Source organism: Lagopus leucura, unplaced genomic scaffold, assembly GCF_019238085.1.
Source record: "Lagopus leucura isolate 7727_CA_CO unplaced genomic scaffold, USGS_WTPT01 Super-Scaffold_100002, whole genome shotgun sequence".
Lineage (NCBI taxonomy): Eukaryota > Metazoa > Chordata > Aves > Galliformes > Phasianidae > Lagopus > Lagopus leucura.
The window spans coordinates 24,947,092-24,963,761 of NW_024962263.1; the positions used below are offsets into that span (position 1 = coordinate 24,947,092).

At 39.3% G+C, this 16,670-nt stretch overlaps 1 protein-coding gene across 6 annotated transcripts in view; it reads right to left on the reverse strand.

The window, feature by feature from the left end:
* COBL (cordon-bleu WH2 repeat protein) overlaps positions 1 to 16,670 on the reverse strand; it is a 150,729-nt gene that overhangs the window by 98,672 nt on the left and 35,387 nt on the right. For 4 of the 6 annotated variants that reach the window (XM_042868795.1, XM_042868796.1, XM_042868798.1 and 1 more), the window contains 4 exons: positions 11,495 to 11,701; positions 4,009 to 4,219; positions 3,262 to 3,490; positions 1,077 to 1,121 (listed from right to left, as the gene is read on the reverse strand). In XM_042868795.1, the coding sequence (XP_042724729.1) occupies positions 1,077 to 1,121; positions 3,262 to 3,490; positions 4,009 to 4,219; positions 11,495 to 11,694 (685 nt within the window). In that variant the 5' untranslated portion in view covers positions 11,695 to 11,701. The remainder of the gene's footprint in view (positions 1 to 1,076; positions 1,122 to 3,261; positions 3,491 to 4,008; positions 4,220 to 11,494; positions 11,702 to 16,670) is intronic. The other 2 variants (XM_042868797.1, XM_042868793.1) reach the window with 1 other exon arrangement.

A 16,670-nucleotide genomic window follows, 5' to 3' on the forward strand; every position in this document is an offset into this window, starting at 1 on the left:
AGCTCATTCACCAGAAACCCTTTTTTTTTTTTTTGCTCAGGGCTTGGCTACAACTGGATATGGATCATGACTCCCTAGCTCATCTAGTCAAAAACAAGCAGTAATGACTAAAGGCTAGCATAAGCCACGTCAGTAACTGCTGATCATCAACAGTTTGATGAAAATCCAAACTGGGATTTTAAACACTGCATATCACCTCAAAACAACAAGGAATCTGGATAATTTTTCTTAAATAAATAGAGTAGCTATGCACTCTAGTGTGATGCTCTGTATAAGACTAAGCCACAGCACACATGACATAGGAGTTAGCAGAAAAATCATTGGCTTCAGTGAAGCCAAGAGCCAGCAGGCCCTTAGTCAGTCATATCCTCTCCATCGCTGTCACTGTCTGCTGGAGATGGACTTCGATCCTCACAGTTTATAGAAGTTATCCACTGCTTTATTTTCATTGCACTGTGTTTACTGGTAACACAATGATGTAACAAGTCAAGCACACCTTTCTAGAGGATAATTAACAATGTTATATAACAGACTCAGTAGGGGAAAACGATATACTAAACATACATCTTTTCTGTTTAACAAGAAGCAGAAGCACAAATGTAATCTAATGAAATCATGTCTATTGTAGCAATTCAGAAGTCAGCACCCACCCAGAGTTATGCAACGTGTATGCACACATTTCAGTTTGATATTAAAATGTTTCACAGATAGATTAAAGTTAGTGAAAGATCTCAAAGAACTCAAAATATTCTGCCTCTGCTTCTGTAAAAAGTCGGAATCTAAAAGACTCAAAGCATACTGTGCCATACAGTAGTTAACTAACAGGATTTGTTAATGGCTGGCATTTAGTGGCAATTACTGAAGAAGTATGCACACAAGTGTGTTTGTTCCGACAAAAAGCACGGCCCTGGAAACAACGTGGTCCAAAAGACAACACAGATCGTGACAACAGCTTGTTTCACACCAGCATTTTACAGTACAATGTTAAAAACCCATCTCCCAGAACCACATTAAACAACAAGGGAAGGGAAGAGCAAGGGAAAAGCAGATTTCCCCTCAGCAGCACTGTACAGTACCTCTGTAGTTCAAAGAAGGTTCAGACTGAGTTTTTGATGGAGGAACTGGAAAAGGCAGGCAATGAAAGGAGAAGACATATTAAAGTTCTAATATTGTTCAGTAAGCCACAGTATTCATTCACTACTCCTAATAGTTGTGCTCCTAGGACTGTAGAAACAAAACCTTATCTGATACTAGGCATGCAGAGTTCCTACCAGAAGCTACTTAGCTGAGAAAAAGTCTGCTCCTTCTGTATTCACTCATGACAGCTTCAGCTGCTACACCAAAGAATGTTAGCAGGTGGCAGCAGAGTTTGCCTTTTAAATACACTTTGCCTTCAGCACTTTATTTCAGGGAGGAAGAGGAAGACGAATATTTTGTTTCTCTAGAACCTGCTCTTACAAACACAGCTAGTGAGAACGTACTTCAAAAATCTGCCACTTCTTCTCATAATTAGTGAGCCTGGACATCCTATTCCATGCACAAGTCCACAAAACAACTATTATGTAGAGCAATGGGATTATTCCACAGGAGTGAAAATACAGAGGGAAGGTACCTGTTTGAACAAAGGGGAACCTTTAGTAATTTGTGTACATATTTGACATTATTCTCACAAAGCATCACAGTGCAGAGTAAGAGCAAGGCAGAGAAGGCAGATACACACACAAGATCGACGGAATACTGTCATAATACACTGGCACAGCTGCCCAGAGAAGCTGTGGTGTCCCATCCCTGGAAGCACTCAAGGCCAGGTTGGATGGGGCCTTGGGTCAGCTGAGCTGGTGGGTGGCAGCCCTGCCCACAGCATGGCAGTGGGACTAGGTGGGCTTTAAGGTCCCTTCCAGCCCAAGCCTTTACACAATTCTATCATTCTAAGATGACAAATGGCATGCTTAAAGGTTAAAGTTATATATATATTTTTTCTGATGCTGAGAGCAGTACACTATCAAATGTTACAGATTTTCTGCTGTAATCCCAGGACTGAAGTATTGTTTTTGAATATACAGGATTTTTTAAACCTTGACTTGAGGATACACACAGCACCAATATATACACAGCCACCTTCATTAAAAAAAAAAAAAACAAAAAGGAGTTTCACTAAGGCCTCTGGTAATTATTCTGTATGTTGTTTCTGTAGTACGATGAACATTTCTTGTTGAATATTATGCATTTTCAATATGCTGCTCCAAAATGCTTAGCTTAATTACAGTAAACATGTCTTTAAAGAAAAAAGAAAAACACATAATTCAGTTATGACACATTGTCAGCCACTTTTTGAGCATCCTGACAATCCAAAGAAAAGGGAGACATTTAGTTTACTTAAGAGTCTAAATTCATTGAAATTTGGCTCCTAAAGAGGCAGAACTGTCACTTACCAAAGGAGTTTGAAAGGAGAGACAGAACATCAACATAAATAAATAACTGTATAAATAAAAAATAAGCCTGCTGTTCAATGCATACAAGACGTTATCTAAACAATAAGTAAGGACATCTACTGCGCTGGAAATGATACTGATTGAGACAAACTGCAGGAGACAGCACTAATGAATATCATTTTCTGATCTCAAAGGAAGCAGCAGTTGTCAATACATATTTTTAAAGAACGTATACTTTAAAGCACATAGCATACTTCTGCTTTTTGAATACACAATAAGGCTGATGAAATTCCAGCTCCAGCTGCCACTACAATACTGTCTATGAGAACAGAAGAGGAGGGAGAAAAAAGAAAGAAAATAAAACTTTAAATACTAATACCTCTTAGCTTCTTTTCACAAAATCATCAGTAGCTTTGCTCCTCGGAGGAACCACCTCCGCATCCACTCACAGTTTGTTCGTCACAAGCCCTGCTCTGTCGCGTTTGCCTCTCAGCTTTCGCAGCTGCCATGACTGCAGCACGTCTCCTCTTTCCTTCTCTTTGACCCACAGCACAAGTCAGCGACAGGCCCCTGGGTGACGTGCACCGGTACCAACAGCAGCTCTGAGAGGTACAAAGCTCCTCCTTTCACCCTGCCCTAGGCCAATGCGTGCTCTGCCAGGGCCAGCACAGCTTGGCACTGGCTCCAGAGCAGCTGGGGATGGCTGGGCACACCACTGACTTGGCTGCTACTGTCTGGATTGAGGCACCCCCAAAATGCTCTTCAGTTGCCTTTCTAACTGTTGGCACCTAATCTAACTAGGTAGGAACTGCTTTCAGTTGTAGCTCACCTCTTTTTCGGTCCCAGGCATACAGCTCGCTTATTCCCAGCTCCTCCAAGGATTTGGTAAGCTCCAGCTCCTCCCCGGTGATGCTGTCTCGCAGAAGAACAATGTGCTCCTGACTGACCTCACACTTCTCACAAATAGCTGGGATGATGTTATGAAGAGGCACGTCTGGGCTGACTCGAACCACTGCCTTCTGTGTCTTCAGGTAATTTACCACCAGCCTCACAGATTTCTGCAGAAAGAAAGTACAAATGCTCAGTTCTCACTTTATAACGGCCATGCTCTCTTACAATGAAAATGGCATTAGGGACGTCCATATTGACTTCATCTCTCTTTGGCTACCTTACACCACATGCACATTTCTTGCAGAAGAATACTATTAATAAAAGAAAAATTATTGGATTGTTTTTGTCTCTGAAGAGACAGTCAGGAAATTGGGCAAATAAGGAAAAGGAATTACAGGCAGCCATCAATTTTGTGCCACTATTTATAAAAAACACCATAAAAATTTCAGCAAGAATAAACTTCCATCTGAACAACCACATGCAACATAAAATTCTGTGTAAATGCTGCAGTCCAGACTGGCAGCAGCCAGTCCATGTGCAAATCAGCTAAACTAGTAGAGCAGGTTATAGAAAATCTCAAGCCTCCACCACCCGGTCTGAAGATTCAAAGACTGGAAAAACTGCTTGAAGTGATAAGAACAAAATTATGCTTCGTGTCACTGTTTTAGGGCTACATAATACTGACCTCGGGACCCCTTGGTAGAGGTCTCTTTATCTTCTCTTCAGGAACCTTCTCTTTCAGGAGTACTGTCTGTACGTCCAGTGCTCCTATCAAAGTGTTTGGCTTGTAACTCAAGGGTTGTTGAGTTTCCAAAGACTTCAATTCAAGACTGTACTGGGATGGATTCAAGTGATGCCGGCTGCACAGATCAACCAAAAGATCCATCACAGCTTTACTGTAAGGAAGAAGACATTCACCGTTAGCACAGAGAACAACATCTGCAAAAAAAATCACTTGTTTTAATATCAGAGAAAAAATACAGGACAAGCTGGGGATGTGTTGCTAGCAGGAAACAGTGCTGACGCTACATAGATCACATGAAAACATCTGGAATTAAGAATATTAGAGGCAGACCACAGTGCTGATATAACACTAACAAACATAAGCCTAAAGTGGACAAACTGTATCTTTTCTGCTAATGCACATATTAAATTCTCCAGCTCAAACTCTGCTCTTAAAAGGGAAGATACAAATAAATGACTCATTCAAGGTACAGTAACCTCCATCTACATTTGAATGAAAATCAAAATGGAATATGAATCTGGAACAAGAGGTAGACAGGGTTTTTTCAGCTTAGAGATTGTTCAGAAATTTCTACTGTCCTCCCCAGTTTGACACCAGTAATACTTTCAAGCACAAAACATCCCCTCTTTATTTATTTTGGTGAGAATATTAATTCAGTCTACAAATATCTGTTTTCAAGTATTTGCTTTATCAAGACCTCTCATTACAGATGTGATTCCCAAACCACAGGTTTAAGAAGTCTGTCATTTCTGTCTCTTACTCCAAGACACAAAGCAAAGGTAATAACTCAAATCAAGCAGTAAGGCAGCTTGATACTGTCTGATACAGTGGATATAAGCTATGTCTCTCTACACCTCAGCAAGCTCTTCTCAATACCAAGGTACTGAAAATTCCCAGTAAATACCATCCAGAATCAGATAAAACATGTTTATTAAAACTGCTGATGTTTATGAAAAATTCTGATTTCGTAAAACTGTATCTTCTATAAACAAACAACCAAAGTCAAAATAGTTACTGGCCTTACTTGAAGACCCTAATACACAAATGGTATTTTTATTCTAGTGGAAATCAAACATTTAAACAGCACATTTCCCAAAGGAACTGGCACTTATTCTTGTAATGTGCATACTGGAAAAGCATATAAAGATTCAAAAGGCAGAGAAAATCTAAGAAAAAGAAAAGAATCCTTTACAGATTATTAACTACCATTTGTAGCCCAAGAATTGTCCTCAGCTGCAAGCTGCAGGTATCTGGAAATTACTCTTGGGGAATGCCCACCTTCTTTCTAGGTATACACTGTTGGCCAACAACTGGTCAAGAAGTCTCTGAAGAATGCTGGAGGGCTAATGACAGAGAAATGCAATGAAAATGGAAAACAAGTCTACTCTCTTATTAATGGACAACAGACTTAACACATACATAAATGCTGGCTCTTGTGTAAGAGATAAGAAATAGTTCAAGGACCTTCTTTACAGTAATCTATTTCAAGTTTAAGTGAGTTATGCAATGTGAACTGAGGAAGTGACATGCATTGAACATCTGAAATACATGATCACATTTGAAGAGAATGAAACTGAGTGAGAAGATGAAGATTGAATGAGGAAAACATTAACACATACAGGAGGCATCGGTAAAAAAGATCACTGTGGTAACTGCTAACATAAAGATTAGCTAAACAGAAACGTGTATCCAGGTCACTTCATGACATTTTCAGATGACTTATTCTGGTGATATCCTCAAACTGCAGATGCCTCTATTCTGCAGTGACTATTACTTCAAATGTAACAACTCATAAAACAGAAACACTTATATATAGTAAGTCCAGACTATAGGAAAATCCTACACACTCTGATATTTAAATAAACATTCATTATGCTGTGCAGTAGTAAGCATTTTTAAAAGTGTCAGTCTGTCTGATAAAGATCTCAGCTTGTCTGCTTACAGAATAATTTCTTTTAAAGTGAAATTTGCATGCTTTTTTTCCCCTCAGCCTTATTACTATTGTTTCAGAGAAAAATAAATAACCTGGCAGAACCACAACACATGGTGTTCTATTTGCTACGCATTTTTATTTAAAGTGAAATGCTAATGTATTGCTGTAGTGCATATTGTGATAATTCATTCAAGTGTAGACTCTTATTGCACTCTAAACACTAAAAAAACCAAGAAACCTGCCCTCAAATAACACTTTCTTTTTAATAAAAATCTATATTCCATCAGAAGAGCAGTTTATAATTCTGTGTACTTTCCAGCAAAATTATGAAATATGTTAAGTAGTAACAGTGTCTCAATTTCAAGATTAGAAACCTCACCAGCCATTACAGAAAATAAGTTGCAGACAATCACGAGTTGAAGAAATTTGTCCAGACAATGAACAATTTTAAAATCCAGCCAAACATGAGATTTCACTTGATTGTTGATTACAGAACAGGTTAACGAAGGTTAATGAACATTTAATGAAGTCTGAAGCATCCTATCCTGTTTCATACTGCTCAGAATATGCAATTGTTTCATGAAAAGCATTCACCTGTACCATTTAGGAGTAGGAATTAAGCAATATCTCTGAAGCTTTTGAATGAGCTTCAAAGCGCATAGTATGCTTTTCCCAAAATGCAAATTAGGGAAAAACATTTCAACAAAACTTCAAAAGGATAAAAAACTACATGAGGTTTTCAACAAACAAAATTTAAAATTCGTATGTTTCTAGAGATGTAAGAGTTGGGAGTCCTTGAAATAAGGTTAGTCTTCTATCAGACTTCAGTTTCACCAACTCCACAAATTTTTCTTTTCAAATGCAATACTGTTCAGACTGACTTAAAATGGAAGTTTATTTCTCCATACGTGTAGCACATACAGAAGAGAGCTATCAAGCACAGCCAAGAAAACGGTACTGAACCACCTACTAATGTAAACCTAGTTTTTTTTCTAAAATAACTTTTCCTGAGATGAATGTAGCTCTTGGAAGATGCAAAGCATCACTCCTTTCCCTGCTTCAATCTTGTTCAAGACATATCAGTACTTTAACCTCACTGTGAGATAGGGTAGAAAACAATTTGAAATCCAGGCAAGTTGGACCATAAAAGACTAATTCTAAAGCTGAAACAAATTAAATGCCTCTGTATTCCCAAATGTTGAGCTAAGAAACATACTACTTTCTCTTTTAGCAAGACTTCACTGAAGTTAGGGTGGAGACCAAATGCTATGTGACAGATGCTAAACATTCATCACTGATAAGCAAACAGAAGAGCACAGAAATAAAAATGGAAAATGAACCCAATTTATGATTCAGACAAGATGGTTCAAACAACTATTTCTAGCAAAGGACAACATTTCAGCTTCATCCTGATGTTGTACTACTAAGCTGTTTGACATTTGAAAGCAAGTCTGGAAATTAAAGATTAACTGTTGTGTCAGAGACACTCATCAGGCTGAAGTCTGACTCGGTAAGAGCATGTTGGACCATTTGTGTACAGCTGTTCACAAGTAAGATGTAGCAAAGACATCTAGAATTTCAGAGGCAGAAAAAAGAGCAAGTTCTTTTGGATGTGGCTTGACCTAATCTCTCTGGGACCACACAGAATATTCTATTTTAAAATACTATCTTGTACATCTAGGAGATGATAAGAAAGCTGTACTCTGTAGAATGACATTGACTCCCCTGCTCCCTTCTACTTTCATGCTACAAACGTTCACAGAATCTAATTGGAGGAAATTTTTTTTTTAATTTAGGTTAACTTCAAACACATATTAGGAATCGACAATGATGGACTGTAAAAGACAAATGGTAGCGTAGAGAAAGTGAGCTGAAGTCTGAGGCTTTACTCATGTGCAGTCAAAAAACAGAGAACTGTCACTACTATTTTCTCATGCTCCAAAGCAGACCAGGAATCTCATGAAAGGACTAGTAGTTTTCCAACACAACCAGAAATGTGTAAACTCAGAAGGCAAACTATATCATAAGAAGTCAGGAAAGCATGATAAACATATTAATAAACGCTTTCCTTTTGTTAATTTGCTGAGGAGTATTTGGCTCTCATTTTCTATCCTGGATATTCATCAGGAAAGCAAGATGAGGCAGAAGACTGGGTTTGTCAAGCCTTCCACATCTTCAATCTTTCATTATTCTCCATGTTGAGCTATAAGCCAACAATTATTATCAATTAAGTCTCTCACTGCAAATTATATGAAAATATTCTGTGATTATATTAGCTTTTTTTTGCAAGTAATGCATGCAGACCAATCTGTCCTCCACTATTTACTGAACAGGACTACTGACTTATCAGGCTGCTGACACTAGAGGTCTGTATCTGCATTAACCAGGAAGCCCCCTTCAGTGTCACTCAGCATGAATGCAGACAGATGCATGATCCCTGTATTTGCAGGTTACCCATAATTTGTGAGAATCACAAATAGAAAAGGTTTCTGGTAATTCTTGTGAGCTTTTTCAATTATGCTCTAAATGTCTAATCATCCCCTCTGTCAGATCTGCTTACAGTTGGTGTGGATCTCCTGCAGCACCATCTATCCTTTCAGGACTTCATGCAGGCCTCATAGAACAATATAAATATGGGTTAGTTGTGGATGGTATTTTATAATTCTATGGGGATAGGCAAGTAGACAGAAAGCCTAACAGTTCTACATGAAAATTTCTACATGTTTTACAACAGAATTTGCAGGGACTGTATTTGTTTTTGTTTTAAGTGGTTTTTTTAATACCATTTTAATGCTACACACACTCCTCAAGGACTCAACACTCAAACTGTGCTACGCATTTCCAAAAAAAAGAGAGACTGTCAGCTTCTGTTGATTTTTATAAATAAAGCTAGTTCAAATTTCTAGATTCTAATAAAATATCTTTAAATAAGACACATTTTCTCTTTTTCTTGAATCATCTTCCAAGGAAATTCAATGATAATTTTCTGCCCTCCCGCTGAGATTTAGCAGAACTTTCTACAAAGAGAACAAAGTAAAATTGATGACATACTCCCTTTGCTTACATACGATGAGCAATTTGAAAGAGAGAATTTTAACTCTTAATTTGGTTAATTTATAATAACTTTAAATGATACTAATTGACTACAGCAACTACATTTTTGAACATCCTCTAGTGTACTTCACTGCCCTGTGAAATTATTATTTATTATTTATTGCTCTTTTCTGAAATTATCCAAACACTTTTTTTTTTTACTATGATGCAAGGGTTTGCAAATTTTTCTATGAAAGAAAAGCTATTTTCCCAGAGTATTCAAAACCAAATTTTAAAGAATTCAGTTCCACTATTGGCCATAATAATACTGAATATTTACAACAGTATAAGCAATAGCAGAATTTTCTGAAATGTCTTTCTGTGGTATCACTATACTTAAAAAGAGCAAAAGAGGAAAATAATGTAGTAACTGAACTAGCTCCCATACTTGTTCCAAACTAAACTAAGCTTTTTTTAGTCTGTTATCTTCTCACTAAATGTTTACCTCTGATGATCTCTGTACTTCGCCCAGTTAACAACATCAAGGCAATGCAAAAAGATGAGAATACCTGCATTCTCACCAAAACCTGGAGACCTGGGTCAATCCAACCTTTAAACATTTCAAATGCTTTTGGAATTTATTTCAAGCTTGCATTCCAAATCCCTTAAACTGTAACCACCTCTAACATACAGAAAATTTTATCTTCTGCTGGTGAGGAAGAATAGCAGCATCCATGAGGACAATGTCACACAGGGCTCATTAGACAGACTCCCTTCCGACAGCTAGCTGCCCATGGCAGGTGCCAGTAGCGTCCAGTCCCAGGGCTCATGGCCATGATGTGGGAAAAGACCCACTGCCCATATCAGGCATCTGTGACACACAGGTCAGCAGAGGAGTGTTAGCAGCACTTTCACTGCCACCTGCGCTGGAGCCTCAACATGCAGTCCATGGGGGGAAAGCAAGCAGCTCCACAGAACAAGGTGGACGACATTTTCATTGCCTTGAGAGCTTCACGTAGACCAGAGGAATAGCCCTAATGAAACATCTAAGGTTTAATTTTAACACGAATCTCAAGGTTTCAGTCCACAAACTAAAGACTGCAGTAACAAAAATACTCGACTTCAACACAAGGGAGGAGAAACGGTGGTGAGAAGAAGCATCTGAGACAGACTGTTTATTATACAGGGATCCTCCCTTTGTCCTTTGCTCCTCTAACTTGCATGTTATTCAAAAGGTCCCACTAAAACACTGCTCTTGTAATGATCTTGGAGTGGATGGTCTTGGTTGTTTTTTTTTTTCTGGGGGAAAAACTACTCATACAGCATTGATATCTCTCTATACAAAATGCTGGAGGAAGATTAAAGGTCCTTTCCAACCCAAACCATTCTATAATTCTATGATTTCCCTCTCATTAGCTCTCCAAATGCCTATATTTGCCAATGAAATACTAGTTTTTTATTTTGCCACCTCATGGTCTGTGAATTTCATTTCCTGTCCTAGTTTCTAGACCTGTTCATTTCTTTCTCTCACTAAATCCAAGCCTCTGCCATAAAATTTTGACCACTAAACGTATAATCAAAAAGCTCTGACGGGCATTGCTTTCTTTTCAGACCTTCAATATCATTCTGGCTTTAGGGTCACAGAAGTTACTGCTAGCACTAGCCTCCTCAGTGTGTCTAAGCAAACACTATTTTCAGCAAGAAATCAGAATGAAGAGCGAAGCACCAGAAACTATCAGCCACTGCACAATTCTTCCTCAGCCATCAGAATACACGAATCAACAAACAGTCAGTAAGACAGCTATATCACATCAAGATGAAGTTTTACAGGAAAGCAGATAAACTTACATAGTTCACAGATGTAAAATAAGCACAGACTCAGATTTATTGGTGGGCAACTATACATCCTCCTAATCTGGTATCTGACCTTGGTAGTACCTAATGACAAGGAGAACCTCTTTCCCATTCCATGGAAAATCCAACATGTTTTTATACAGAAAATGTTTCCCCAAAACAAGCAGATGCTTTGCTACCTGTGAAAACGTAATGTATTTGTGAAAACAGGATCTCCAAATTTGATGGAACATTCATTTTCTGATCTCATTTCTTGGCAAATGCTGTTTGCCAGCAGTACTGCACCAGTACCTCTGTATCGGAAGACAACCCAGCACAGCCTAAGCCTAGCCCAGCAGCCCTATATTAGAAGACAGGGGCCCACACGTATGGTGAGGGTCATTCACAAGAAATACAGTGACACAATAACTGCTAGTTCTTTCCTTTCTCATAAGAAGGGTCCCTTATACATGGGCTTTCAGGACTCTCTGGTACAGCAGATGCCTAAAATGTAAGGAGAAGAAAGACAGAGGAACTTTGTCAACCTAAAAAAGGAGACACAAATATCATTAATTATTCTACTGGGAATGGAAGGCTGTAAAATGAGGAAGCTAGTCAAAGCCTTACCTTCCTTGTACTGTGCACTTCTGTTCTACCCCACTGGGTAAAATGACTATGAAGTCCACCATTCTATTTATCATATTCTCCTTCATGCTCACAAGATTCTGATCAGAAATTACGGCTGTCTCTGCAGGTGACTTCTGCTCACTGTGAGTTCTACTGGCTGCAGAAGGTTGGTTTGGTGGAGGAGGAGCACGAGCTTTCATTCTTCTCCTTAAGAAAAAAAGGCAAGAAGAAAATTAAAAATTTTCCATGAGCAAATTAAAATATGCATTAACGAGAAAATACATCCTTTCAGCCATAATCTCAGATAATTTCTAGAAGTTCCTACAGCAAAAGTCATTTTTCTTCACCACAATACTCTTCAATAGAGCTGCGTTTTATTTTTTACTTCTTCCTCTATAAAAATGCACTAATTTTTTAATTATTCGTGTACTCCTACTGCTTGCTTTCCCGGCCCTAAGGTAAGAATCAATTCCATAATTAGGGTATGAAAATAATCATTCTTCTGTCAAGTACAAAGCACATTTCTATGAAGAGAGAATCAGAACTGGGTCCAGTCCAGACCTGATTAAAAACACAGTTGTATTTATGTAAATGAATGCTTCCAAGTAAGAGGAGCAGGAGTGGAGCTAGGATGAACTGTAATTCAGCAATGTTTGGGTTCCACAGCACTATTCTAGTTGAAATACTGTCTCTTTCTCTGTCTTAGTGAGTAGGATTAAATTTGGCTCATTGTACTTCATGAGAAAGGGCCATGAGATGCTCAACCCCAATGATACCACTTCTTACCACCCAACACAGAGACTACAGCGCTTTGAAAGCAGCCAGGAGAGCTCATTCTCCAGCAAAGGCATACATGCTGTGAGCTACATACAGAAAAGCAACATCAGCTTGCACCAACCAACCCACATGATTTGCAGAAAGATAAAACTGCCACAGACTCAAAGTCTCCTTTACTGGCAAGCAGTGTGGTAGATAAGCAACTGCTTCATGCTGTTAACTTCTGAATAGCCGGCCTCATACCAAGCATGTGCTTAAGAGAAATTATTCTGATGATTAATATCTGTCACTTCTACTGATTTTTGCCTAATTTAAGTCAGATTTCAGTGAAACAGATGGTAAAAAGCAATAAAATATTTACTGAGAAATTATTACTCAAGCTTACTGACTGAATTTTTAATCTGTCTTTAGGGTGGCAAGAAGAGCATACATTATGATTCTATACATCATTTTCATTCAGCAAAGAGCATAAGCAGACCCAGAAAAAACGAACACAGAAAAAGTACTCTACGACTGCAAAGTTTAGTGTTCAATCAGACAAGGGCAAAACTGTGGTCAAGAGAAAATTAATTTCAAAAAAATTTCAAAATCTTACAGCTTCTTCATCAGGACACCAGTACTTCCATTAACCTGCTACATGCATAACAAACAGCTTTCCCTACAAATAAGCAGGGAGCTCTACTGCCATCTTTACTACCATACAGCATTTTTTTCCTATGAGACATTTTCTCTAAACATTCCCTTCTTATCCTACACACACCCAATGTGTCATGAAGGCCATCAACTGCTAACTTGTGGCTTCCACTCTCCTGTCATGGAGGTGATGATAAGAAGTTCAAGGTTTTACTGTTTGGCAAATTACCTTCACTTTCTATACCTCCCTGAACCAGACTCCTGATTTATTTACTTGTCTACAGAGAAGAATAAGAAATAAAAAGAAACTGGGTTTGTCTTTGCTCAAATCCCTTTACGCCCAGCTACAGTTGTTTGTAAGCAGGTGGTGAGAGACATGGGAGTTTTGCATAAATCCGTTTCTTGCCAATGAAGTCATTAATATTACTCAGCTTAACAAGTACAACACTGAAAGACTTCAGATCAGCTTACCAACTACGTAACTCTTACCCTTCATATCACCAACTGCATCAATGTAAGCAGCTTATACACAGCTTTGCACAAAATCATTTCAAAGCAAAGCAAAGCTTGTATCCTGAGCCTGGCACAGCTGGTTGGTTTAATTATGGTTTACCTGTCAATTACTGTTTACTTGTCAATTCCAGACCTCACAGCAAACTGGGAAATACAGCAGTAAGCATGAAATTCAAACAGCTGAAACTGAAGAGACTTGAAGTGTCAGTAGAGAAATGAAAAAAGACTGAGTTTTGAAGCTGATGAAAAAGCTGGGAATGAGTTTGGATTGTGCTGTGTCAGTGTTATTCCTTAGCAGTAACATAAAGGCGCAGTTTTCAGACTGAACAAACAAGACCTGACATCTTAACACCAATTTATAGCTCTGAAGTGGGAACATGATTTTTATTTGGCCACTTCTTAAGTGTTCTCTATATGCAGTGCTGCAGTTACAGACTTTGCACAATGCTACTCTTGCAGGTGTCATTCAGGAGTCAGAACCACCAAAAGATGCAGCTGCACACTGACCAGTGATGCTCACTTTACCTCCATGTAACACTAAGTATTGTTTTTGGCACTAAGCAGTCACAGTCTTTTACATGCTATGGCCCTTCTTATCTTTTGTTCAGGAAGGACAGTACACACCCGTTTCCTACACAGAAATGGGAAAAAGGAATCCAGGAAGTATTCCCACTACAGCCCTGTTAACCTAGCAACAGCTCAGGTGACCTCAGTTGAACTTTCTCCTGAAAGCCTGCAACTGCTTTCCAATGCTTTCCCAGGTGACAGATTTGACGGTTCCAGTGGAAGCAAGATCCTTTCAAGTTCACCAAATCACAGACTGTCAGGAATAGGAAGGGACTTCAAAAGATCTCCTAGACCTCACAGTCTCTTTGGGCAGCCTGTTCCAGTGTTCTGTTCACGCAGTGAGATATGTGGCACAGGTCTGCACTTCCCAGCCACCTTTTTGAGACATCTCTGCATCATCTGAGCAAAAAGCAGCTCAATGAGTCAATGAACGAGAACCTGAGCTCTTCCTCAGATCTGCAAGTGTCTGCTTCCCAGCTCACTTCTGTCATAGCCGTGATCCTCACAAAGGACAATACAACATTAAAATGTACTTAAAATAATGAATTAAAAGCTTGTTTTAAACACATTTACTTCCCATGCTACATATATAACATGCCAAAAGTATTAACAAAAAATGAAAGAAGTTGCATATCTTAGCCTGAGACAGATTCAAACTAGACTTAGCAGCAAATTTTGTTTGCAAACACCTTCCCTATGATTGACACTGAGATACCAGCTAAGCCACTGGCTGCTATTAGCCAGCTGCTGCAGTCAGAAGCAAGAACATTTCACACCTCTGATTCACTCATGGTCACAACCACTGTCTGCATTTCTACCCAAAGAGACAAAGCCATAACATCCAGCTGATCCTAAAACAAACATACAGTAAATTCTAATGAGGAATGGCATCGTTCATTTCATTTTCTTCTGAGCTGACAAAATGCACGTTGCCATGAAATAACCAGGCAGAACACATAAACAACCTACCAGCACCATTCTCAGCAACAGCATCAGGCTTCCTAAAATAGGAAAAAAAAACCCACCACCAAACAGAGCAACAGCCAGCTTAGCTGTAGTACATCCAGCAGAAGAAAAGCAATAGAAACAAAGAAAAGTTTTACCAAATTAAGGAATTCAAGACCGTGCAACACAAGCCCTTTGGACCTATTCTTAATTAATATATAACTATCAAGCTACAAGATCCAACCTTGACTTTACAATTCCATGCTGAAAAAGCACGTTCGCTCTTTCAAACCAGATTGATTCAGGGAGTTTCATGGCAATGATGGCAATGCAGAGATAAAGAAGGAAAAAAAAAAAGGTGATTTTACTGACTCGAGTTTCAGGTGACTGCAGTCTTGCACACATGTGAACTATGAGACACACCTCATACTTAGGAAAGCCAAGGCACAGATGAAACTGAACTCTGCAAGGTAGGTGAAGAATAGTAAGGAGGGATTATTTAGATACACTGGTTGTAAGAGACAGATGAAGGAGAATGGATCCCTCTGATAAATTAGAAAACTGTCTTCAACTGACATGGAGAATCCTGAGGTACTCAATGACTTCATTGCCTCAGTCTTCACTGGCAGTCAGGCTTTTCACACATCTCATATCTGTGAATCTCTTGATGGGGATGGGGGAATAAAATCCCTCCCATCATAAATTCAGACTAAGTCTGAGATCACTACATAAGGCTAAATATGTACAAGTCTGCAGAGCCGGATGATATGTATTCCAAGGTACTGAAGGAACTGGCTGATGTGGTTGACAAGCCACTCTCCATCATATTTGAAAAGTTGTAGCTGTCAGGAAAAATTGCTGGCGACTGGGAAAAGGGAAACATCACTCCCATTTTGCAGAAATGGAGAAAGAAAGACCCACGAACTACAGACTGGCAATCCTTGCCTCTGTGCATGGGAAGATCATGAAACAGATCCTCTCCTGAAGAGATTTTAAGGCACATGCAGACAGAGAGGTGATCCAAGACATTCAGAATGGCTTCACGTAGAGCTAACTGTGCCTGACAAATCAGGTGTCTTTCTATGATGAAATGATGGCATTGGTGGAAAAAGGAAAGTTAAGTGATGCGATTTGCCCAGACTTGCACAAGACCTTGTGACATGGTCCTATACCACATCCTTATCTCTAAATGGGAGAAACATGGGTCTGAAAGCTGGACTATCAGGTGGATAAGAAGTTGGTTGGGTGGCTGCAGCTATAGGATTCTGATCAACAGATCTACACCCAGGTGGAGGCTGGTCACAAGTGGTGTTCCCCAGGGGTCTATCTTGGGTTCAGTGCTCTTCAACACCCTTATTGAAAAAGAACTGTGGGACTGAGCGTACCCTCAGCAAATTACTGATGATATCAAACTGAGTGATGCAGTTCACACAATAGAAAGGTACACCATCCACAGGAACCTTGACAGGTCTGAAAAGTGGGTCCGTGTCACTAAATGAGGTTCAAAAAGGTCAAGTGCAAGGTGTTGCACTTGGGTCAGGATAACCCTTGGTATGTGCAAAGACCAGGAGATGAACTCACAGAAAGCAGACCTGCAGAGAAGATTTTGGGGCAGATGAAAAGCTGTACATGAGCCAGCAGGGTGCAGTTGCAGCCTAGAAGGCCAACAGGATCCTAGGCAGCATCAAAAGAGGAGTGGGCCAAAAGGAGAGGAAGGGGATTGTGCCCCTCTATTCTACTC